Here is a 26,473-nt window from a genome sequence, read left to right as displayed (position 1 = left end):
TTCCAACACATTTCGCAATATGGGTTTTCCTTATTTTGGGAAAACCTGATACCAGTACTAAAAATTCCTTGAAAATTACACTGGTATTGGGCCAATACCAAGAAATACCCAACTGCGTCTCTCAGGTGAAGAACAACAACCCCTCCCTGCGACCGTCAAGGGAAACCATGACCTTTAAACTGAGCGTCATGGCAGGTTCAGAGAATTTATGCTGCTGTCAATGTGAAGGAAGATCAAGCAATGAAAGGTGAGTGTGGTGCTCTTTTGTGGGCTCTTTCTTTGTGCCCTCAGAATCAAACCCCCACTGGACATTAGTAGTCAGAGCCACACTATCATCCCTGATACTGAGCCGTGTCAAAGATCCGGTGCCATCTTTAGGCAATAATGTTACACAGCGACCCTGGAAATATGGAAAATCTGACATGCCCCAGAAAGGCAGACCAATTTTACATGATTTGGAAATGACTGACGTTATTAATCAAGACTCCTCTCATCTATACACCAAAGACGAGTGACTCATCCGCGACTCAGCTGAGTAAAGCTGTGTAAATGGAAGCATGTGTCTGTATCGAGTGGATGTGGAGGCAAAATTAGCTTTGTATATACATGTCATTTTTGTAATTATAGATGTCTGAGCATGAGGTTTGAGCAGAAACACACACCGGGCCAGGACCTCCGTGAGTAATGCCTTCATCGCTACGTGAGCTGAGGATGCTTATCAACATGAGGGACTCCAGACAGAAGATGATGTCAAGGCAGGCAAGCGACATCCAGAGGCAAAGCATCCACCTTGTATTAAATGTCAGCGGCATTGTTATTGTTTTAGGGTGTATTTTTACTGTTCCTTCAACTTTCTGCCTGTCATGACTATCTCAACAGGTCTGGTGAGATCCTCTTGTGATGCAAAAACTTCAGCAGTTCAAAAGCATGTTCCAGATGTGCTCGCGGCCAGCTTTCACTGGGGCAAGTTGGCTTCTTTGCACATTTGACAATACATTTGGCTATATGAAGCAATGTGGTTGCCCTGAATTTGGCCCCCGGGTCTTGCGTTTGACACATTTAGTGCATGTAATATATTGTCTAATGGAATTTTCTTCTACAGCGCCCCAAATCCATAGCAATGTCCCGCCATTATAATTCCCATAGTGCAACGCAACAGTAAATATTTGGTCAACAGCTAACAACATAATGTTTTAAATTTAAATCTGATCTGATCTGATTCCATGAACTGCACAAAACACTGCTCATGACACAAAATCAGATTTAGGTTGATCATCGTGGACGCGCTATTCCACCCTCTTTTCCTCTCCTCCACTGAGACTTGTAAAAGCTGGGTCCTCACGCATGGACTCACACATTGAGCAGGAATTCGGCTACAGGGACGATGTGGGTCATATTTATTCTTGGCAGGGAGGTAAAGAGGAAGACCTCTGGGGGACATTTTAGTCTGAAAAAAAGACCTCAGAGCAAGACTCCAATAGCAGGACCAGATGTTTTACTTCGACCCAACTTGGGCTCTGGATTGCCTCTCTGAAATTAGCATGTAGAAAATATACATTCTGATCACATCGAGGATGTCTTGGGCAATTGCTTCAATACACAGTGGAGCAGAGATATGCGTGCTAATGCTAAATCAAGAGTTTGGTGTCTTTATGGAAAACCTTCTTAACAATCACTTCCACCGACAGACGAAACACTCACAAGAAGGAGCCGTGGGATTTGTGAATGCAGAGGTCGGCAGTCGGGTCCAGTCCCATTGTCTATGCTTTAGTCAAACAAATTCTTTTGGACTGGAGGCCGATAACAGAATCGGCCAAACAATGCACGCTTTGCAGAACACTTCCTGCTTGGGTTCAAAAATGGCTCCCGTGTGTTTGTTTTTATCCACAGAGATGCTTGATAAGACCGCAGTCGAACATGCTGCATAGGATCATATTAGGTCAGATGCTAACTCACCGGTCGTAAAAGGTTTTAAAAGTTTAGCTTTTTGACTTCAGTCAGTTTTCCTCCTCTGCGCTCGCAGCACATAACTCAGGCTGTAAAGCTGGCTGATGTATTCTTTTCATGTACAGAGGAAGCGCAATATCCTGTTCCACACTGGCTCTAATGCTAACCCACCGGCCCCTCAGGGGCCCCAGTGCTGCTGAAACTACACCACAGGCTTTCTAAGGCTGTGATATATGAGGTGTGCTTGTTACCGTGTCAGTAAAGGCTGCAGCTAATAGGCTCCCCGGTACCATACGAGGATACATTTACTGGCTCTGTACCCCGTGGCAGAACCTGCTTTCCCTGGACCAGCCGCTTACTTAAAAGCAGAGCAGACCAGTTGATCCTGTCACGAGGGGGTCAAGGTCGCGGAGGGCCAACTTCTGAGGGCTTACAGTTTACTATGTCTATATAAATGGAAACCTCAGGAAGAGTAACTCCAGAAACTGGTGAACTGAACATGGAGCTCGTGCTGATAGTGTGCCCTACTATGATGGTACAAAGTGGCTTTAATTTGAGGGACCACCAAGTACAGTGGTGCTTCGGTATTCGAACATCTCGGAATTCGAACGTCTCGGAATTCGAACCAAAATTTCTAGAATTTTTTACTTCGGATTTCGAACAAAAATCCAGCACTTGAACGCACCTGGAAAAAGCCGGAAAAAACATAACGTGCGCGAACCGAACAGCTGACCTATGACACGCTTTGTTATTGTGTATAACGCAGCCTCTGTATGCAGACATGTCCCGTATTGAGGTGTAAAACCTTTCCTGTCTCCACACTGGACCGTGGTAGAGTGTCACAGGGGAGGTGCTCGCTCTCCACACCTCTGAGGCTGGAGCTCACTCCAGGGTTTGATGTCCTGTTGTGGGCTGGAGCTGGGACAGGGATGAGGCGAGTCTGGGACAGAGCGTTACTTGGTTTATGACTTTGTCACAGCCAAACTGCACAGAAGCGCACATTCAGAGCTGGACACGCACCGGGCACCTCTTCACTTCTGGAGAGACGTCACTCACTCGGCAACCCCTCCCACATGCAGCGGCCACACACATAGAGGAACAGCGCACCTGCAGCACACACTCTACATTCACTCCTACAAAAGCCTCTTCTAAGGTTTGGAACGCATTTTTTCTTTTTCCATTCATTGTAATGGGAAAAATCGATTCGGATTTCGAACAATTCGCTTCTCGAACGAACATCTTATATTGTCCTTGCACTTCTTAATAAGAGAAAAAGTGTCTGGGATGGAACGCTTTCCAGGGTGTCCTCTTGCACCAAGTAGCTGGGATTGAAAGATGGGATGTAAATATGTAGCATTTTTAATAAATCACATCATTTCAGACAAAAGCTTCAAATATAAACTAGACTCCATGTCGTCATGGAAGGAAATTGCTCTGTAAGCAAGAAAAATATAAAATGTAAAATATGCCAAATGCAAAAGTGGAAACATTTATTTTGACTGTTCTTTTCCCCGCTTTTGAAAGTGCGCGGCACCTGTGTGCGAGGACGCTCACCTGCTCGGGTCCGGCAGTGGGCGGTCCACCTGTGAGTCCAGCCGTCAGCAGCAGGCGACCACGCCCACCACCTCCGTCACTCCGGAGAGGAAGCACCGCTGCGGCGCGCTGGTTGCTCCGCAGCAGACGCCGTCTGGAGGAATGCGAAGCGGCTGGGATTACCAGAGCAACAGTCTTTAAACAAAGCGGGGGCAGCCCGAGACAGATTTAACATGACTTTAAGCTTTTAAAACCAAGGGGAAGAAACGCAAAATCGCAACATGTCCCACCAGCAGCGACTCCTCGTCCAGCTCTCCGCCGCCTCCCTCGCTATCGTCTTCGGCCCGGACGAGGAGAGTCCCCCCGCCGGCGGAGTCCAACTCGCCACCGGGCAGGAGATATTCGCCGACTTCAAGGCTCAAAACTCGCGCAGCTTTTGGAATAAACGACTGGTCAAGGCTGTTTCCGAGGTGCACTTCCAGGGATGGATGGAGAACTTGGTGCTTTTTATTCAAGGGAACGCGAACCAGCTGGAGGTGCTGAGGGAAGCGTGGATGCGGCGAGCGCTGCGGTCTCCCCGGGGACTTGTCATCAAGGCTGTGGGTGAGTTCTGGATATCAGGTTCAACCCAATGTCTCATGGATAACTCGTCATTGTCGTGGCGTTTTTAACCCTTTGAGACAAGTGTCATTGCTGTAAAAGTTCGACCAAAGAAACAGCCGAGATTCATTCAAAAAGAAGGAGAAGAAAACCAGAAAATGTTTTGACTTTTAACTCTATCAGCCGAGTTTAACTTGTAAACTGTTAAAAAATAAATAAATAAGTTATATATATATATATATATATATATACACACACACATATATATACACACATATATATACATATATTATATATATTATAAAACAAGAAAAAACAAGATATGTTTTGACTTTTAACTCTATCAGCCGAGTTTAACTTGTAAACTGTTTAAAAATAAATAAATAAGTTCAATATATATATAATATATGTATATATATATGTATATATATATATATATATATATATATATATATATATATATATATATGTATATATATATATATATATATATATATATATATATATATATATATATATATATGTGTGTGTGTGTGTGTGTGTGTGTGTGTGTGTGTGTGTGTAATATATATATATGTTTAGCTGTTTCTCGGGTTGAACTCTCTCTCTCTCTCTCTCTCTCTATATATATATATATATATATATATATATAATACAAAAACATAAAAGTAGGTAGATGGTGAAAAATAAGTCTATGCAAAATGTTCTGTGCAAAAAAAGACATGAACTGCTTGAGATTGTGGTTGATTGGTTTAAAAATAAATCAATAGGAAGCCTGTGACAATCACTGTGTGTGATCCAGCTGTTATCTGAGCTCCACAGCACAGTCTGCTGTGCCACTCTTCTCCCAGCGTTGTTTACTGCAGCTGGATAATGTGTTATTACTGCTCATTGTTCTATGCTCTGGCACCTTTCTCTTAAAACCTCGCACGGCAAGCATCCTGCTATAGGATGATCTCATGGACTGTTCATGCCAGACTGCACCAGCTGCTGCAGAAAATGACAACTGTGTGTTTCAAACCTAATAATGGTTTTCTGTGGAGGAACGATGAGTGGTTATCGCAATGTTGCTGACTCCACTGTGAATGTGTCGACTCCTCCGCTGCATCTTTGGCTACATGAATAAGCACACTGTGCATTTTTACACATTTATTGAAAGAATGTTTCAATGTTGAATGTTGAATGTTGAAAGAATGTGAACAACAAACTGGGAATAGGTTGAAGAGAGACCAAGAGTGATCAACAGATCATCACGTGTCAAAAGAACGCACCATTGTCAGGGTTCCCCCCGGCGCTTTAGCAGCATTAGGAGCGCCGGTCTAATCCCGCCTCATGGGATCTAAGCTCACAAAAAATATGAGTCAAGGGAGAGATAAGTTATTTTCTGATCCAGCCAGTCAGTGAAGTTGAAAGAGACACTCTAATGCTGTGATTTTTAGTTGGGAACTACCATACTGGTCGCAGGCTCTCACTCGATAGTTGGTCGAGTGAGAGCCAGCATGCGGGAGAAGCCACTGTTTACTCTCTTCTAGCTTTGATAGTTTAGTGCCTTTAGCATCTGCCTTAGCGGCGGAGCAGTTGGATTCTATTGTGATGTCATACGTGCAACGTTTTATTAGTAGTCCAAATAATTTTCACTAGCAAATAAATTATAAATTACATGAGAAACCACACACTCTCTGTGATCCAGGGCATGAGGCATAGTGGACCAGAGAATAACTTTAATTTTCTCATAGACTTCTATTCATTTTTTTCTGATCTTAGGTCCCATGGACCGACTGGAAGGAGCGGAGACTTAGGCGCTGTAGGGACCTCCGTACGCAGGGATTTTTCAGATTTTTTTTTGTCAAAATGTCGTGACATATTACTCCCAAGTCAGTGCACTGTCACCGCTAGTTGTGTAGGAATCCCCTTAAGGTAGTCCTTAAGGATGACCGTGAAAGATGTACGACAAAATCTGACACATCGCTATCCCCAACCCCGATCGGAGACACAACTTCTTTTTACTGCTTCAGACGTCCATTCAAAATCAGTGCTAACTTCGGAGTTCGGATGGGCCAATTGCGACGACATGGCAATGCTAATGCCAGCGCAGATCTATAGGCCCACTGTTGTATTGGTGCACCTCACCACATGCCTGGCCTGTATGTGGCATCCAAAATAATGGAGAAGACGGTTAAATCTTCCACGTTGTGTACAACCTCAGCGCAACATGAGCCAAATGAAAACTACAACAGAGATGTTATTGTGGCTCGACCTTGAGTTTGAGCATTTGCACTTGGCTACAAGGCAACAAAGACCTTACGCAATATTGACTGGGAATCCAGTCAGTCCAAGTAGCTGTTTGGTGATACAGACATGGAAATGTAGTTTTCTAAGGTTCTCTGTTTTCTTTTGGGGCCCTGTTTGGAAAACAATGCCAAGATATAGTGCTTAAGCTGCCTTCCACCTTGAAGCCTAAAGAAAATATGAAGGAAACATGGAGACATCTGTGTTGAATTGTGGCATGCAGTGGTTGTTTACAGTCACAATACTGTTTGCATTTTATATGGTAGACTTTAGTGCCATGTGTCAGTGATATGACCTACAATGTTTTTGCTTCCTGCTGATGCAGCGCTGCTTGCGAGGCTACGGTTTTTAGCTAAACGAGGCTGTCTTTTTCACAGACAGCCTCCTGTCTCGGATGGATTGTCGCATTATTGTCTGTGTGCCCACTGGCAGACCCCACCGTTGTCTACCTGCTGACTTAATATCTGCTCATCTGCTGCGCCAGGTTGTGCAAAGTACAAACAATTAAAGGGAGGAATGTGGAGGGGAGCCAGAGACCACACAGTGGGAGACCCAGGAGGGCGTGCAGAGACACGGAGGGGGGGAGGACGACACCCCACTGTCAGGCAGCCTCCAGTCTTACCTCCACATCTGATGGTTAACGCTGGCGCAAATCTTTTACTCTGTCTAAGGACATTTTGCAAGTTCAGTTTTGACAAATGTCGGAGAAAACTTCATTTTGGGTGTGTGTCTGACTGTTTTCTTAGAATTGTTTGTAAAGCAGTCCTTCTCAAATAGTGGGACGGTCCAACGGGAGGCGCGTGTGACCTCGGAACATACTGTTTTGCCGTACTAGAATAAAGTGTAATTGCACATCCACTCATGATTTTTGTTTTTGAATTCCAACCAATTGATGCACAAGTCTTTTCAGTTACAGACAAAAACAATGTTAATAAAGTTATTCTTTATTGTAAGTTGATCTATGTTACCTTTTTTCATTTCCTTACTGTTGACAAGGGTACAATGTTATTCAGAGGTGAACTTATGATAATTTTATAGACAAATGATGCTACTTCCGGAGGCGGCGGAGTGTTGGGGGACGCAACATTTACTTCTTCCGGGAGGTTGGGGGGGAAATAATTGAGAAGCACTGACGTAAAGTAATGTGAAATATTGAGATACTTATCGCCTTGAGAAACATGTATCTCAATATGCATCATATCATGATACGTATTGTATCGTGAGGTTGATGGAAATACCCAGCCCTATTCATGACTGACGGTGCGCCTCCCATCCTCCACCTACCTGCAGATCTGATTATCCAACTGGGTCGAATCAAAGTTTGACTCCAAGAGTCTTGAATTTCGAGGAGCTCAACGTCATCAGACCTGAAACCCAGTGAAATTCTGAGCAAAATGTTCATGACTATGTTCAAGACATTGAACATGCTGTAAGATTTAGTTGTTCCCGAGATCCCCATGGGGACATCTGTCTGATCTTCTCGCTGTTCCTCCATTGTTTGTTTTTGAAAGGGAAAGCCAGTGTTGTTCGTCATTTAAAACGCTGACTCATGTTTCCATGAGAACCTTGTGTGTCCTTGTGCCGCCCTAACAAGTCTTTTAACTTACAGCTATTTGTATGAAAATGGGCTTTGTGGGGTCTGCTGGATGTTTTACGACCTTCTGGCTCAGTAGCAGTCGACAGTCAATCACGGTGCTACGGGCTGCTTGCCGCCAGAATTCATGGCCGGCGATTTCACGGCCAGTGAGGAGCACTGCGAGTGTCCTGGATTGGGCTTGATCCTCAGGACCTTGGCAATGTCTGGATCCAGAAAGTCATCGGCCGCACTGAATTCCAAACAGCCATAGATTGTTCTCCAGGTCAGAAGAAGGTCGGGACAAATTTACAGCTAATTCATGGCATTTGCGCTGAGCTCTTCGCTGCGTAATTGAAAGAGCATGACGAGACGGCGAAGCACGTGCGTCACGCTGCTGCCTCGTTCGTCATGTCTGCGTGAAGTTGGATTCTTCCGCGGCCTAACCACTTCCTCCACGGCAGAGACAGCAGGGTGGAGGCATCGTGATGAGTTTACTGGTGAGCTAGGACGATGATCCCAGTGGGAGTGGGCCTCTCTGGAACTGAGGATGACCTCTGTCTTAAACTCACGAATAACTGCAGGTTGTTTTTCATTCATACAGCTGGACTCTCAATGGATCTCTTCGACTTTACAGAGTGTGTTTGTATTCTCACACAAGCCTCCGGGATTGTGACTCGGGATGGTATCAGGTCCGATCCAGGACAAAATGTTTGAATCGGTATCAGATGATGATCAGTGACCAACGTGGTGTATAGCCAAGTATTTTGTTTTATTTAGTTTTTGTCATGTTGCACTTTATTTATGCAGTAAAAGCTCTACGTTTTCTAAAGCCAAAGCCGTTCTGGGTTGTGTGTTGTTTGGTGTCAGTATTCAGGCCCACTAATGCTCCCTTAGGTACCAAAATGTACCTGTCCTTTTCATACTACTGTTGCTGATCACATGCTTCAGTGCGTTCTTTATATTGTCGTTGCTGTTCACCAATATATCCACCAAGGGGCGCAGCCCAGAGCAAATCGTTTATGAGAACACCAAACTCCAAAACCAACACGGCGACTGTGGAAGAAGTATTGATAATGTAGCTTTTCGCCTCCCTAACAGGAGGACGGAGAATTTCCAACACTGTTATGTCTTCTTCGCGTCTCATTAGATTAGATCGGGTGGCAACAGAAACACTGCCCCCCAGAGTTTCTGGTACTGCTCTCTTCCGTCCATCAGCTTTGTGGAAATGTGCAGAAATACAGACGAAATGAAGGCAGAGCACATACAGAAGGCTCTGGAAAAAATGGTATCAAACCATCCCTAATAGTGACAAATATATTTACCACACAAAAACAGTCTGTTTAGGAGATACACTGGCCCAGTGTGGCCCACAGTGTGACCCAGTCTGCTGTCATGAAGTTAGGTGTGAACCCACTTTTGACTCATGAAAAGCTCCACATAAAGGTCAGTTGTTCTTTGTAAAAAATATTTTCATATTCCCGACACTTGAGTCAGAGGAATGGATCCACTGTCATCTGCCCACGTACTGTAGGTATCGATGCCTCATTTTAATCCTGTCTCGCTGTTTATGTCGGCGAGTTCCAACCTTGTCTGCCCCTATAAGAAGAACCTCTCACCAGGCAGGCGTCCGCTCTAACAGGGTGGAAACCAGAAGCTCCATAATGAGTCTTCGCTCCCTCTGCATTATTCAGTCTCCGCATTGTTTCCCAAGCAGGCGGACGGTGATCCCCGGCTGAAACATTTATATATGGATTCCGGAGGTGGTGTAATGAGGAGTCCGGTGTCGCGCCACCAATTTACTCCCCACTTTGAACATGAACGTGAAGAGCCTCTGGCTCAAATAAACACCCCGCAGGTGTTGTTTGATTTGTAAAACCCACGTTTGATTCTGAAAAGCTGACTCAATTACCAGTCATGGACCATACATTCCTAAAATGCTTCATTTACTCTTGAGATCATTTCCTGAGCCGCTCACAGCCAGGTTTCTGTCCCTGCGCTCCTCACTTGAAAGTGTTTCACACACAAAATGTCCCCTTTCATGCGGGTATTTTGTCAAGGTCTCAAAGCCTTCCACTAATGGTCATAACTCTTCCAGATGTTGGCTTATTAACCATGACACCCCTCCACTCCCCCGCCAGTGGGCCTCACAGCCTTTAAATGGCCCTCCCTGTCTTGACTAAGCAGCACAGGTCAGAGGTGAAAGCCTTCCTGCTAACAAGGCAACTGAGGTCAGTTTGCTTCTGAAGGCAAACAAATATCCAGCTCCAGGTGTTTCTTTTACAGCCCCATCTGCATTTCAGGATGAGAAATCACCACTGGAACAAAGTGACGGTGTGGGATTGTGTTTACGCTGTGACTTGATGTGATCGGTTCTCCTGACTGTGGTTTGCCTTACGGATGTCATCTTAAAGTTTGACTTTCAGCCTTTACAATCTGAGAAGAAGGGGAGTTGTTTTATGCACTTTGATGGAGCATGATGTCATATCCATATACTGTAGTCTGTGTTTCAGAGAGTGCAGACCTCCACCCAGACAGTCATTGCTAATGTTGTATATTTATTATATCGATGTGGATGCCAGCCTTTGGTATTTGAGTTGTCATTAAGGTTAGGGTTAGCTAAATGATGATGACAATGAGCACACATGAGCAGCAGGTGGCAGTAGCCTTCCATAACTCGCTTGCACAACATCCTTCAAAAGAGTTTCGGATCCAGATGGTGATATGGGAGAGTGGGATGCGACAGGCTATGGTCGCAACTTCAGCGCCCTTTGGATGCTGCTTGGTGCAGACTCTGAATTCTGGTGACAAGTCGAGCCGCAGTAACCAATGTGAGCCCAGGTTTTTTTAGTGATGAATAGAGGGAGGAGGAAAAAACAGGACGCTGAAATGGAACAAAAGCTGACTGTAGTTGCTGGAATTGACAAGCTTGCTTTTAATATACTTCCACAGTCTTCACACTTAAAGGGCTGCAAATCTATAGCTGTGCCGCCATGTTGACTTTCCGCATTGTTGCAGATTGATCTACTTTGTAACACTTTCTGGAGGCGTGGGATCATATTTTGGTCGCTTGTTACATGAGTGTGTTGCCAAATCACTTAGGTGTCAGTGTATCTGAAGACATTGTGGGTTTGAGCAAAAGGACTGTTAGCAGCTGAAGAACAAGCTCAAGTACTAGTTCCTCTCTCACGTTACTTCACCATCGTCGACCGGAGAGTTTCACCGACTATCCAGTGCTAACATGGGGAAAGTGCAGCACTCATGAGGTCTGACTGACAGGTCTCTCTTTCTAAAAATGTCTTCTTTTTATGAGTAATGAATTCTGGTCCATCACAAAAAATTAATGGAAGGAATTGAAAAAAATGCACAAAACAACTGCTTAACGTTGCGAATCTTCAGTCCACCAGCAAAATGATCTCTTTTTAAAGATGAAATCTCACATGATCAAACGTACTGAAACAAAGTGTAAACATAGAAACATCATCATGACTGAAGTCGGTTGCGAGCAGAACTCAAGTTTGTTTAAACCGCGGAACTTGTATAACATGAAATCATGAATGATCAACAACATATTCTAAGTAAGTAGTATCATGGTGGTTCTAAAATGTACATTTCTAAACTATCCTTCTGCTCTGTCTGTCTGAATTGACAGCCCCTCATATTCGTCTATGCTTTCTCCCTCAGGAAGTTGCATTGCCCCCCTTGAGCTAGTGAATGTCCAAACACAAACCCAGTGCACAGCTAGAACCGTTTTTGTCTGGAAATTGAGTGTGCAAGAGCAGCGGTCAAATGATGACCGAATGACCTTGAGCAGAGGAAACTACAGCTATAACTATAACACTTTGGTAATGTGCTGGTTAAAGGAATCGGCATCATGCAACTTCAGATTGAATGTGTAACTTGGCTCTCTGTCCGTCATTTGTTCCACACATCCTTCCCCGTCGCGACAGGAAGCTGGTTCCCGGTGCGAATCATGTGTGGCGGCCTCCTTCTGGACCTAAACATGGGCTGAGGTCGCAGTGGAGCGATGCCAACACTAACAGCCAAAGACTTCCCTCCCTCTGTGTGGAGGCCCGCTTAGGTGCCCCCCGGAGATTTCTCCTCATTGGCCGGACAAATGAGCTGGCAGGGATGTGGAGCTTTAATGCTACCTTCCATCACTCTTTGGGGATGTTTTTATAAGCCTTTATGGACTTTATAACCACACCAGCTCCCTGATATTAGCTGGGACGCAGTGCTCTTGAAAGTCATTTGATGATTCATATTCATGGTCCTGTACTATAAACCCATCAAGGTCAGCCAACTTGTACTAGTAGACTTTTATGAGGAGCCATGAATCTTTATTTTATGTGTGTTTTAAATGATTGAGTGCGGTTGTCACAGGATTGTGCGGTGATTTATTAATTGGGCACTGAAAGATGCTTCAAACAGCATCACATGGTCAGTTTTTACGACAAACATCTCTCACTTTTAATGTATTGATGCATCAGTGAGCACCTAAAAAGGCACTCTTTGTAGGTCTTCGCAGTGACCCGTCCATCTAAGACCTTCCTCCAGCTATCAACTGAGACATATCGCTTTGAAACCTTGGTCTGCCCCTGGGCTTCCTCCCACTTGCATGGCACTCCTCACTAGCAAGGTGTCAAGAAGGTTTCCTTGAGCTAGCTCGACTAACTTTATGAACAGTGGTTCTACTCTGTGACTGTCCCTCAGTTAAGAAACTGTCCAGCGGTGGAAACAACCCCTGTGAGTGAGAATGTTCAGCTCTGATCTTCATTCATCAATGCACCATTGTGTCTCGACCTCATGACACTGGTCTACTTCTTTATAACCCCCATATATCAATTGTCACTAGAGTAGGTTGTAGGGGTGAAACAAAATAGAAGCCTCTCTAAACAATATGCCATACAAGGACCATGATACAAGTGTTTGGCTTAGGGTGTCAGTGGTAACGGCAAAAATAGAAGGTTTTGCTGAGAGAAATTTGGCAGACAAAAAAAAAAAAATATGTATATTTCCTCTTTTTTTTTTTACAGCAAAATTTCATGCTGTAAAATGTTGTTACTCCTTAGTACATTGTGCTTTCACGCTTTATGTGTATGCGACTGGTGCCTTTCCCTCTTGGTGATTCAGTTATATTTCTTGATATGTTGCATTGCAACGGTGTAAATAAAAAAAATTACAATAACAGACTTCCTTAATTTAGTTAATAAAGAAGTTATAAATGCAGTTTTGGCCCAAAAAACATACTCTTGTTTGTGTTTACTCAAATATCTTTTGGCGTGAGCAGACCTGGATGTTGTGTGGACAAAGGGTCATAACCGAAATTATCCAAAAAAAACTTTTCTCGTCCGATTGGCTGTGTGTCCGCTGCCTCTTGCCCAAAGTAGCCGGGACAGGATCCAGAACCCCCCACCCCCCAGACTACTTCCATCCAAAGAGCAGAGTATGGCATTGCATGTGGAATTTAAAAGTGATTACTTTAACATACTTTGGGTTGCAGACTTGGCCAAGAATAGTATCTTTTGTGCTCAGATGGTGAAAACAGCCAACATCTTTTGGAGGCCAACATCTGTGTTAACCTGCTGTGGAGGGACGGATGTTTTTTGGATTAGCTCACGCCACTTTGAGAGGCTTAGTCGCAGGCTATAGGCCTTTCTTTGATGGTATAGGTTCTCAAAGAGAGACGCATATAAGGTACCTCATCTGCTGATATGTCTTAGTTTGGAGTCCAAAGGTTGCTGCCTCAGAAGGTTTCTGGGCAAAAGGCAAACCTCCAGTCAGTCGAGGCCTGAGTTTTTAATTCGCTTGTTAGTTGTCCGGCTTTCTGGTGGAGAGGTAAACGCCTAAGAATGAGTTGAAACATGAGCTACTGTGTCAGAGGTGCAGCTTTAAAATGCTAAACAGCGATGAACTGGTTTGGCTTTAGCAGCCACCATCACTCCTTAACAACCTGCCTCTGGACCAGCAGTTGAGCCTCTTTTACTCCTGCGACTGGATCTTCAGTGTTGTTCTCTGCTCCATACACTGTTGATTTGTTCATAATTCTATTCATCATTTCTCTGTTGTCAGCTGGGGTGAATACGTTGGTGGTTCAAGAATCAGAATCAGAAAAACTGTATTAATCCCAAGGGAAATTATGTTCGTAACATGCTCTGTACACAACATATCACAATAAAATGAAAAAAGAAATAATATTATTTAGAGCAAAAAGCTATACAAAAGAGCTTAGAAACAGGACCTGATGGGGGGAAGCATCCTTCTCTTCATAACCATCTCCACCACATCACCAGCTTTGCGGATGAGTCTGTCACCGTTAATCTGCTGCCCCAGCAAACCACAGTGAACAGAACTGCACTGGACACCACCGACTCATAAAACATCCTCAGCATTGTCCTGCAGACGTTGAAGGACCTGAGCCTCCTCAAGAAGTAGAGACGACTCTGACCTTTTTTGTAAAGGGCCTACGTGTTCCGAGCCCAGTCCAGTTTATTGTCTATGTGGACCCCAAGTTATTTATAGTCCTCGACCATATCCACATTGATCCCCCAGATGGAAACGGGGGGACCACCTGGACTTTGCCACATTGGGCTGCAGATGGTTCAGCTCTCACCAAGCAACAAAGTCCTCCACCACAGCCCTATACTCAGTCTCCTCACCCTTACTGATACATCCAACTATGGCAGAACTTCTGAAGGTGACAAGTCTCAGACCAATAGTTGAAGTCTGTAGTGTAAATAGTGAAGAGGAATGGAGAGAGAACAGTCCCCTGTGGTGCCCCGGTATTGCTAAATACTGTGTCCGACACAGGCGCACGTACCGTGGTCTACCCATCAGGTAGTCCATAATCCATATGGAGGCCAAAATGTGAACTGACTAATATGTATTAAGTATAACTGGTATTCCCTTCACAAGAGGTGACTTCAAGCAGAATAATAGTCTCCCTTTCAGTTCCTGGAGGATAAAACTGAGCATACTTTCTCCTTCTGTTGAGCAGTAGAGCTTCACCCCGGTCAGCTGCATTGGTCCGGTTTTAAACATGCACTGGTCTGCTTTAAATTGGTATCGGATTTGGTTTTGAGACCGATATTTTGTCGGGACTGATTTGTCCTCCAGGCTTTGGCTTTGACACATGCCTTGCACTGGAGGTTAGCCTCAGTCAGAGACGCTTTTCTGTGAATTATTAACCCCCAAGTCTGGCGTAATATCCAATTAAATATTCGTCCAGCTTCTTAAAAGGGAAACAAATGACATTTTACAGCTGAGGAATCAATAATGTCGTTTAAGGTTCTGCTCCCATGTGTTCCTCCTTTATTTATTTAGCGCTCATCCCAAAAAGGCTGAGTGTTTGGCTGTCATTGGCAGTGACAAACACTGCTACAGTATTCAGTGTGTGTGTCTCTGTTTCACTGCCGCGCAGGTTGTAAAGCCTCGAGGACGTGGTGTCTGTCGGGCTGGTTGTTGAGACGTTCAGGTCCCGATTGCTCCTTTCTCTCGCTTTATTGGGCCATTAGGCTGCAACGCCCACCTCTGTGTGGAGCACAGGAGTGAAGGAGACGCTCTAGTGAGATTCACACACGCACACACACACACACAGCGGCAGGCATCACAGAGCGATGATGTCTTTGTATTTTGCCATTTGGAAGTGAAGAGAAAGAAGCAAACATTTGGTGGGACGTGCGGTTAAATGGGACAAGTCAAGTGCGATGACACTTGATCGATATTCCATTTAATAATTGATATTTAACTCCATACATGTCTAATATGAGTTAACTAATATGAAGGATAAACCTTATGTATTTTTAAATGAAATCTAAATTAATGGTAGAGTTGAGTTCATTGTTCTTTATTCTCCTCAGTTAAATCACATCAAGTTTTGTGCAACACAACAATACTGAACAACACAGTGTAGCAAACATTGCAACTTTTACAGCAAATAAATATCAACCACTAAAAAGGCAAAGTGCTGAATTCAATATATTATGTACAATGATCAAAACCAGATCAATGTAAACTTCAGTTGTGAAATGGCGGAATGTTGCCTTAAAACCAGACAGACTGCTCCTCTTTTCATCCACTACATGCCCAGGGAAGGAGTATCGAGGGTCCAGGTGCGCTGTTAGCTGTGGTTACTTTTCGCTCCATGAGCCTCTTGTCAGGGCTCGAATTCAGTGCCGAGATTTGAGGCCAAGTGTCTTGTTTTAATGCTGAGTCTGAGTCCGTCATGCACATGTTGCAATGCACACTGCAATTGGGTTATTCATTACCATAAAGTGGAAATATTGTGAGTCAGTTGAACATAATCTGTTAGTTATAATTAAATATTATTCAATAGTTCTGTGACAAAAGGTAACATGGTATTAGGTTGATGCATGAGTTAATAAATTGAAATCAATAAATGGAAAATTAAACTGAAAGTAAAAATGAAATGAAGTTGTAATGCATTTAAAGATGAAGAAAGTTTAATCGTGAAAAGTCAATATGAACCCTCCTGACAAGTTACAGTGTCGTTTGGCCCAAAACTCAAGAGACTTGTTTAATTGTATGACAAAGTCATCGCCCCATGGTTGTGTGTCGTCATCTCTTGTCGCCAGGAGAAGCTGTCCCTCCATTGAAGTATACAGCAGTAGAAGAATGAATGCCAATACTTTTCTTTCACAAACATGAACTAGTGACTTTGGTTGCAAATGTCTGGACTAGATTATCACATCAGATCCTTCTCGTCCCACTCCATGAATGGCTGTTTGAAGATTATGATCTTTTTTGGAAATCCTGCAAACTCGCAGGATCGGGATGCCCGCCCAAGCTGGGCGGGAGCGAGGAGGGTGGAGTTAGGGCCGATCTCAAGTTCATCATGAATGTGAGCAGTGTGTCTTTAATGAGGGGAGAGGAGATTAGCCTGTTTGCTCGGTGGAGCCTGAGGAGATTAGAGGATAGCAGCAGGAGATAAGAGGGTGTGTGTGTGTGTCTGCGATTCCACCGAGGAGTCAGGAGTTGCGTGTGGATGCCTTGATGTTTCTGACAGATTTTATCTGATAGCTTAGGTTAAAGGTCAAGGCAAAGATGTCTGTGGAAGTTGTGTAATGCCCTTTATAACTGTGATCCTACACAAATCCCTGAACACCGATATTATCGGCTCCAAATCTCTTGAGGAGCTGCTGTGATTTTCATCCTTAGATCCTTCAAACAAACGTTCCTCTTGTTATTAGCTGGTGTTAGCGACGTGAGCGTGGACTGCATTAAGGTAGAGAAATGGGTTATGTTATTATGGAACACACGATAACAAGGTAAGGGTGAAGGGGTGCGTGTGAGGGTCAATATTTCATTGCAGAGGCATCTCCTCTCAACATCAAGAGAGGCAAGGTGGCTTCTAGTCAGGGGCAAGAGGAGGAGGCCCCAGCGAAGACGAGTCTCAGTTGACCTTCAGAAACCTCAGTATTACCCTCAGAGAGGAGGATCCTGGCGGAGGAGAGTCTGGGCCTTGTTTGCATTGCACTCAACATCACCCCCTGTATCGTCCAGTTCTCTCACAAGTGTCCGAGTGATGATGTCATTTACTCCAAAAAGGAATGATAGAACTTTTTTTTAATTTTTTTACAAAGTTTCTGTTCTCCCTATGTTACTACAGTATTATTGTCCAGGCATTTTCATTGTTAGTTTGGTGTAAAACATCATTATTATTTGATTTTTTTAAATGATTCTCAATGTAAAAGATAAATAATGGAACGGATTTTGAAGTGGTGAACATCTCAACAACCGACCTCTGGATAAAACATGTAAATATGGTTTGCAAGGTATTTTCTTCAGTAGTGTTGAGGGACAAAGAAATATTGTCCCTCAAAAGAAATAAATTACTCATTAAAAGAATTTAATTCACAAAGGAATAAACTCTAAACTTATAATTTTTTGTGTCTTTTTGTGTCCTTGAAATGAAATCATAAACTGAAGCGTGTGAGTTCCGTGACCACACACTGGCCTTGTAAAGTGCTGGATGAGTTCCAACAATGCAACTTCATCTCTTCCTGTACGACTCTGCCTTCTACAGGTCACAAGCTCTTTAAAGATGATTTTGATCTCACTGCTGTTTTCTTCAAACAAAGTGTCTTTTACATGTGGAAATAAATCGCACATTTACTCAGGAGCTTTTCGCAGCTTTCCTCAAAACACAGCTCCTGTTTGACTCTGGCCTCTGTTGCCTTCTGTTGCCATGACGACCAGCATATGACAAAGAGTTTAATGTCTGTGGCTCGGTCTTCGATTACACAAACACAGAAGTTTTCTCCCCCAGGACGAAAGGTGCACCTCACGCAGTGAATAAACACAAATCCTTTACCTGGAGTTTTAGGACATGTTCCCACCTTGATTTCTGTCGAAGCAGCACTCACTTTTCCTGTTCCCTTTGAATATCACATTGCATTGGTTGTTTTATCGGAAGTTGCTTTTGACCTGATTTACTTTTTGGCTTCTCAAAATTCTATTATTCCTTTTGGTATTATTGTTCTTTGTTGCTAATGACAGAGGTTGTAGGTGGTTGCCATGACAACAGACGACCACACATTCCAGTTGGAGGTTAAGAGCAACGGGAAACGAAGCCGGTCCACTCTAATTCACAGCCTGGGGAGGCGACTATTGAGATATCCGCTCTGAGGTTTAGTCAGATTAATGTCTTCTGTCCGGGATGCGCGGGGGGGGGAGGGCAGATGTGTTTCTTTACAACCCCTCGGTGTCATTGGATCAATGTCACGGAGCACCGTCTGGCAGCCCAGCACGCTCCGAGTGTTCTGTCCAGTTGAAGCATTTTCCATGCTGCGGTTGATCAGTTCAGCGAGTCAAATGGGAGTTATAAAGTTCCAACACGACGGACTTGGCATGAAGCATTTCAGACTCTTTATTGCCGGCGAACTCGGAGCTGTTTTCTGCTTGATAAAGGCCCCACAAAATCTCACGGTCAGACAGTTTGGGTTTAGTGATGGTGGTCACCTGCCTCAGGACTGAGGCCCTGAACTGTGATACATGAAAAAATGGATGCCCTCCTCCTCCTCCTCATTATGCCTGTATAATACCCTAGTTCAGTGTCATCGCAGAGTGTCTCCGCCCAGTCATTTTTTTCCAACACTAACTCATGGTTATTCACATCTCGCGAGTCGCCACACTCGCGGCATGGAGGCGCTGTGATCGATGGGATGTCTGATGCCGATGAAAGGAAGAAACCGCGGATAAGTTCCAAAGTTTAAACAGTCGTTTACAAAACTATGGGAGGAGTGTTTTGGCTAGAAGCCCGCTCCTCCCGCTCCTCAGTGCTGTGCAGCGAGCTGTGCCGGGGAGCGGTGCGAGCAGAATACTTTGACAGGGATCAAAAGTCACATGGTTCTTTTTATTTAATCCAGAGGGCAAGCTTCCATATATATTATGTTTGAATGAATCAATGATTGTGAAAGTTCAGATTCACAGCTGATGCAGCTGTTGCATGAATATATATAAAAGAAGATGAACAAAACTGTTGACGTTTAGCTTGTAGTAAGGGAAAGAATTATTATAAAAATCTATTTTTTCATGAATCAGAGTCACCTGAGTAAAACAGCTGCACAGGAGACTACTGCATCTGAAAGTGTTACTGTGGCAACGATTCTTATTTGACTCAGAAATAAGTTTTTATAAAAACATATTTTTCTACCAATAGATGTTTACAGCTTTTGACATGGTGTGTCTGGAGGGGAATGGGTTGGGGGCGTGGCTTTGGACGCCCTCTTTTAAAGCCAGAAGCCTGGTCACTGAAGAGAGAGCAGTCTCAGGTCACATGCTGCGTGGTCTCAGCACCTCCATAGACTTTCTGTGGACCAGCTCCACTGTTTATAGACAGGTTTCTTCACTGGGATTTGAACCCGCATCTATCTAGACGCCTCCTTTGTGGGCTGTGTTGTCTTCACTGTGGCAGTGTGCGAAACCAACATGTCTGTCACTCCCAAGTCAAGACCCCAACTTGCATCTGTTCAACAAGGTGCAGCCACACAACAGTTCACCATTATCATGCTGAGTAACAGGAAACTTGTACTTATCAGTAGTCGCTTGAGAATGAGTTGTTGAGCGTGATTATTGTTGCCGTTTATTAGCGCGTGTTTGCACTCTGAGTGTGTGTGTGTTCCATCAGTCACCACCATGGCCAGTTTTGATTAGTTGTTTATTTTCCCTGCCCGGGACGTGAGTGCTTCAAGTGTGGCGGCTGTAAATGTTTAGCTTACGTCAAGTGTGCGCTCCGTTGTGTTTTCGCTGAGTTGCTCTGGGGTTAGCGGCGAAATCACTCACAGTCACACACGCCACATGTTTGAGCTTTGCGCTGGATACACACGTTTATACACAAAGCTTGAAACCCAAAGTCAAATCAGGGAGCGAGGGCCAGTGGTGGTGGAGCCACAGATGCTCTGCTGCTCCGACCTGCGCACGATGGCATGAGGTGTAGCTGATTAACAAATGGCAGTTTTCCAGTCCTGTGGGCAGCCGGGGTTCATGGCCCGGGTGCTCCTCCTAAGCTGGTGCAGATGCTCATCATTCACCAGCTGTGGGATCTGCTCTGGTCCCAGGCCTTTTTTTTTTTTTAAACAAGAACAAGTCACAAAGAAGGTGTGTCATTACAGTAGGATCGATATCTCGGAAGCTAACATTGCATGGAAGCAACCATGTACTGGAAAAGTAAGCAAAACAAAACGCATTTACAGGACACAGATAAAAGTCACAGATCTGCGTTGTGAGAAAATAGTGTTGTGCCTGCCAGGATGGTACTTTGCTATATTTATTTGCCGCCCAAGATTATATTCCAAGCCACGATTGGGGCCACAATTTATTACGTTTTATTTTATTTAGGCTGAGATGGACTTGTTGCAACTGTTTTATAAAAGCGTGCATCTGTGATCTCTGGGAGATGCCTGGCAATACTGGCCTACACATTTGTTGTGTTGCGGACGCACTTGACCTACGTTTTGTGATGCTTGCACACTCTGTGCCTTGCCTAGTTTGGTGTGTCCATGTCTGGTATTTTACGGGGGCGATAATCATTTGGACCGATTCGATATTTCCCCTGATACTTGGTTAACGGTTCGATTTATACTGTGATTATTTGTCAGATTCAATTCATATTACGTTGCGGTTGTCATGACGACCAACAGTCGCATAGATGATGCTATCCCAGTATCTACAATCTTCAGCAGTGGTTAGCTGCGAATTTTTTTGTAACCAGTGTAGAACTCTGGCAAAAGAGGCTTTTATCGGGATACACCTCCCATTTGTGTCGCCTTTCTAGACAAGTGACTTAATATGTATACATTTTATGAGTGCAGTCCGCGGTGCGCTCCTGAAATGGGACTATCAACTACATGAATGCAGCAATGAGTACTTGGCTTATATTTGACAAGAGTAGGTGTTTGAAAATAAAAGCTTGTCACGAGTATTAAACTTATGTGTCGCTAGTGCTTGGCTCCTCAACTGTTTACCAGGAAACAGATATGATGACACGTCTTCCTAATGTGGGTAAAAGATGATTCTGGGCATAAATATTGATGTTTAATATTGTCACTAAAAATGAAGATATATTTGAAAATAGATTTCTAATCGAGACTGAAACCATTATTGAGCATCAGTAGACTTAGGTGGGATGCAGGCTAGAGTAAAAAAGACATGTATCGACTTGCAAAGCTAAATTATAATTTTTGGTTTGTGGAAAAAGGAAGAGGTCTGCTTCTCGTTCTCGTTCTTACATAGGTCATTTTAGCAAGACACTGGTTTAAGGCACATCTGCTTTAGATCTCTCTTTATTGGCATTGCGATGTTATCATCCCAACTTTCTCCTATAGGGAATCAAACTTTTGATGATGATGGTAGTCGATTTTAAGAGGAGCCGTGGGATCGCCTCGGTTTTTCCAAGTGGACCGCTGCTTTGAATCTGGACATCTCATCACGCTCGCATGTGTTTCTGACACCTCACCAGCTTCATGGATCTTGGATATCCTGCCAAAATGTATTTGGACGAGCTCAATGTGTTTTCACGGTTAGCTTTCTCTGGGTGAAAAATCTGTTCCTTCTCTTGGATGGTGTGGTGGGATGTTCTGGGAATCGCTCATGAGCCTTAATAGAAGCTTGTTTTAACAATTTCCAACCCCTTTGACTTGTGTCTAATGGGCTCCCACAGTTTGTTTATACATCGCAGGAATTCCGTCTGCCCTGAGATTCAGGCCGACTCGCGGTTCAGCTGTTGGATTCCACTTGTGGAACGTTTTTCATACGTTTTACGAGGACAATGTGTGTCCAAGGGTGTCTCCGTCTTCTTTCATGTGCCACCTTGATTGGGAAAGTGTTTGCTGTTTAGGAAGGATCTGCTGTTTAACCTGTGCAGTGCTGGGGACTGGATACCCGATCCCTCAGGCGGGGAGAGCTGTGGTCATCCGTGTGGGGGTGAATGAAATCCTGCGGTCTGTCTCACCACTTATGGAATTTCAAACGCAGCCAGGCATGGTTAATGTAACTCACATAAACAGACCACCATGGTCATGATTTAGAAAGTGTGGTCGCAGCAGGAATTTCAGATTCAGGTTCTTTTTTTTCCTGAACAAGTCCAACCCAGGTGGGTGCATATGCCATATTTACTCTGGTGTTCTGTGTATTTCAGGTGACCTGTCCCCTCTCCAGATGGCTCCTGTCCCTCAGTCCCAGTTTATTCCTCTGGCCGAAGTGTTGTGCTCGGTTATCTCGGACATGAACGCCTCTCAAATCACCGTCAACCAAGAAGCTCTTGTGAATTTCATGAGCAAAGCACATCCAGGTATTTGCTAAACATTCACTGGCATTTGAAACCTGTTACTCAAAACTGCCTTCTCTCTTTTCATCTTGAAGGGATAACCATCCCGACTCAGGACATCCTCTACAATGCTCTGGGCACCCTGATAAAGGAACGCAAGATTTACCACACAGGCGAAGGCTACTTCATCGTCACCCCGCAGACCTATTTCATCACCAACAACGTGGTCAGAGAGAAAAGTTGGTGGACTGCAGGCTCGTCCGATGGCCCTCCGTCACCTCCTCCCATTACTTACCTGTTGAGCAACGACGCCTGTGTTGAGGGTACCCAGGTGCCCCCAGTCGCCCATTGCAAGTCTTGCAGCTGCTTCAGCCCTCAAATGCTCACCTCGACCACCATCACACCTATCATACCTCCATCACCTGCCCCCGACCAGCATTCTGTTTCTGTCAGCGAATGCACTGGAAAGAGTTTGAAGTGGCCTCGACCGTTGGACCACAAGCCCGCGGTGCAGCATCAGTCTACCTCTACGGCTGCGGACTGTCAAGCCAGTGAGATCAGCAAAGCAACGGGCACGTCCAACACCACCCAGCGCAAAGACAACAAGCCAGGGAGGAAGTTTGGCTTGAGTTTGTTCTGGAGAAACGGTGGTAAAAAGGAGAAGCCCAAGAAGGAATACGCTTCCTTCTCAGGTCAGTTCCCGCCTGAGGAGTGGCCAGTACGAGATGAGGACGACCTTAACAATCTACCTCGGGATCTGGAGCACGCCATCATCAAACGCATCAATCCGGAGCTGACGGTGGACAACTTGACTCGCCACACCGTTCTAATGAAGAAGCTGGAAGAGAGGCGGGAAAGAGCTCTAGAGAGGGCGCTGCAAAGGTCCCCGGACAAATGTGTCGACAAGGGCATTTCTACTGAGACGCTAACAGTCTCAAAACTGAGGCACCATCACTCTACTAAAGCTGCGAGGAGGTTAGCTCAGAAAGCCTCGCGCAGCAAGAGGCGGGCGCACTCCTCCAGAGAGAAGCCAAGAGTCAAAACCAAGGTTTCCATATGTCCAGATGAATATCCTGAGGGAGAGGATTTGATTCCGACTCGGCTCAGAGTGGAAATCCCAGTTGATGAACCAGATCAAACGGAGGGTGCTGAAGCTTTGGAGGGGAAATCTCTTTATAAGAAACGTATTGAAAACCCCTTCCAGTCCCACGTGACTCCCAACGAGTCGGCAGAAACCGTGGTCCCTGCCGCCGTGAATCAGGGGCACCGAAGGCGAGAGGCGAAGGAAGGTAAGTCCACTGGCTGCGGCCGAAGAGAACGAACCAGCCATCGCTCAAAGTCCTGGGACCCGCATCGCGCCAAGTCGGTTCTACCGGATAAAGTGGAAAAGTCACCCAGAGCTGAGGACAAGTACAACTCAGAGAAAGATTTAACTAATGCCAACGTGGTGCCACCGAATGTAACAAACCACAGTGACTTCACGACGGACTACGGCCTGGCGTATCCACAGAGCTGCACGCTCCGCATAGAGGACAAGGTGCGGCACCACCGAGAGGCAGGCGGCCGGGAGGTGTGGACAGCTGAAGCCGTCTGTCGAAATAACAACAATGACCTCGATGCCTTTCTTCCCACCCACCCATACGAGTCTGCTGTTAACCCCTCGTATGACCTGCCCTGGCAGAAGCCCGGGTTGCAGCACAAACACTCCTTAAAACTCCCAAATCCACCTGGTGACGTTCAAGGTGATTCTCATTATCCGAATGAAAGGGATGTAAAGGAGAGTCAAGCAGAGAGTGTCAGTAAAGACGTTCAGGAGCTAACAGATACTGATGGTTTAGTGGAAGACGACGCCAGGCTCTACCAAAAAGGAGAAGATGATGAGGACACATGCAGCTCTCTCTACTTGAATGATGAGGAGATGAACGATGCTGCCAAAGATTTTTACAAAACTCAAGACAACCCCGAGCTGAACTACGGCTCCCGTAGCTCCAACAGTCAGATATATCTCTGCAGCACGTATCCATCTCATGTTTCTCTGAACTCAGAAGACAGCACCCTCAACTGTCAGCTGAGCAAAGCCTCATATCACCTTTCAAGATCCGGTTCAGCGACATCGCCATGGTCGCAAAATAACCTTGTCAAAGCGCAAGAAACCTTCATCCTCAAGGAGTCCAGCATCGACTGGGATGGCACCACTGAGAACGGCGACGTGGCTGACAGCAGCATCTTCGACTACTGCCAGACCAGTGAGATCGACTCTGATGCCGAGACGGTTCGCAAGTCCACGGATGATGGCAGAAGTGAGTCTGTCCCCTGGACAGCTGGACTGGAAGAGAGACCAGAGGAGAGTTCAGTGGAAGGGAAGAGCGTCACGCCTCAAGAGGCTGGCTGTGGAACTGCAGGGCCACGAGGCGGGCCGACGGTGGAACTTGGAGAGAACCTGAGCATCACTGGAGACAGTGGGATAGATTCTCCTCGGTAAGATCCTCCGCGCACTTGGTCTCTTGAGAATCTGCAGCTCGAAGGCCACAAAAATAAATCTGAATTTAAACCAACTTTTTTTTAAAAAAAGGGAAAAAAAACATCAAATTTTGAATTGTGCAATAATAATAAAATAAAAGCAGACACCTCCACCCACTTGCATGAAATGGTTAAAATGGTTTTAAAAAAAGGAATATATATGTATATATATACATATATATGTATAGATAGATAGATAGATAGTGGCACATCTTCTCTTCGGCATGTTCCTTTCATTCACAGCCATAAAGCTGAAAAAACAACTGGTGATGAACGATAAGTTATTTGCACAGGAGGGAGCCATTTTCATCATCAAGCCTAATTGCTGGACTGCAGACACTTGTGTTTTCATCAAAGAGGAAGTGATAACTTATTTTCTTTGGACTGGGCTGAGGGGAGCAACAGAGGACAGCTGAGCGAAAACATCACCCTGTGAAGTCAGCCAGCGTGTTTATCCTGTGTAACACGTCATCCCTCATCTGACTTGCAGGACACAAGTGAGCCTGGCCTCCAGTAACACCGTGCTCCTGGAGGGACTGAAGAGGCGAGGCTTTCTAACAAACCTGGAGAAGCTGCACTCCAAGAGCAGCACCATCCGACCACAGAGCTCGCTGCTGCAGCTCACTCCTGTCATGAACGTCTGAGTTCATTTGCAGAGCCCATCGATGCAGCTGAGACCTGGGTGACTTCTCCTCCACTTCAAGATCACTTTGTGTACAGATGTACAGTGTACAGAGCCTCTTTTGTAATTCAAAATTCTGCAATTGATTTGATCTTCGTATAGTGAACTGTGTGAGTTACTTTGCATTGTAGTGACATTCTTTTTGGGGAAATCCAGTTTTCATAGTTTCATTTCCTAAAATAAAATCCTGAACACAATATTTGTATCTTGGTCGTCATTTTGTTGAATTATATTTTCATTCCGTTTTTGAAACTGTAGAGAACATTTCAAAACCGATTGTTTCAAATATGTATACACATATTTATTGGGATACTTTTCAAGAGGCTTAAAAATGGAAGCCTGTTATGGTGAACGAACACCCCAAATTTAGACACAGAAAAATAGGTATGTTAAAGGTGCATAGAAGTTAAGATTTTCAGACTCCCAATGCTCTGTTTAAATATCCTTTATTGCTCTGATGTATCGAAGGAATTTAAGAACTGAAGTTCGTGTCGCTCATTTTTTTTCCCTCATCCAAACTCGGCCACGGAGATTACCGTTTGTT

At 44.7% G+C, this 26,473-nt stretch overlaps 1 protein-coding gene across 1 annotated transcript; it reads left to right on the top strand.

Moving 5' to 3' along the window:
• Nucleotides 1-3,642: 3,642 nt before the first annotated feature.
• Nucleotides 3,643-26,113, top strand: stox1 (storkhead box 1). Its single transcript, XM_053875603.1, has 4 exons — nucleotides 3,643-4,083; nucleotides 22,599-22,751; nucleotides 22,823-25,205; nucleotides 25,738-26,113. The coding sequence occupies exons 1-4, from the start codon at nucleotides 3,762-3,764 to the stop codon at nucleotides 25,889-25,891; spliced, it is 3,012 nt and encodes a 1,003-aa protein (XP_053731578.1). The 5' UTR covers nucleotides 3,643-3,761; the 3' UTR covers nucleotides 25,892-26,113.
• The last annotated feature ends 360 nt before the right edge of the window (nucleotides 26,114-26,473 follow it).

This window comes from Synchiropus splendidus, chromosome 9 (assembly GCF_027744825.2).
Source record: "Synchiropus splendidus isolate RoL2022-P1 chromosome 9, RoL_Sspl_1.0, whole genome shotgun sequence".
Classification (NCBI taxonomy): Eukaryota; Metazoa; Chordata; class Actinopteri; order Syngnathiformes; family Callionymidae; genus Synchiropus; species Synchiropus splendidus.
The sequence above is the reverse complement of the archived record's forward strand: the minus strand, read 5'-3'. Positions and strand labels throughout refer to the sequence as shown.

Excerpts from the sequence above, each read along its gene's own strand:
- stox1 (XM_053875603.1), top strand. The coding sequence starts at position 3,762 with ATGTCCCACCAGCAGCGACTCCTCGTCCAGCTCTCCGCCGCCTCCCTC. Across the intron at positions 4,084-22,598 it reads ACTTGTCATCAAGGCTGTGG|GTGACCTGTCCCCTCTCCAG; the intron begins GTGAGTTCTGGA and ends TGTGTATTTCAG. Across the intron at positions 25,206-25,737 it reads AGTGGGATAGATTCTCCTCG|GACACAAGTGAGCCTGGCCT; the intron begins GTAAGATCCTCC and ends TCTGACTTGCAG.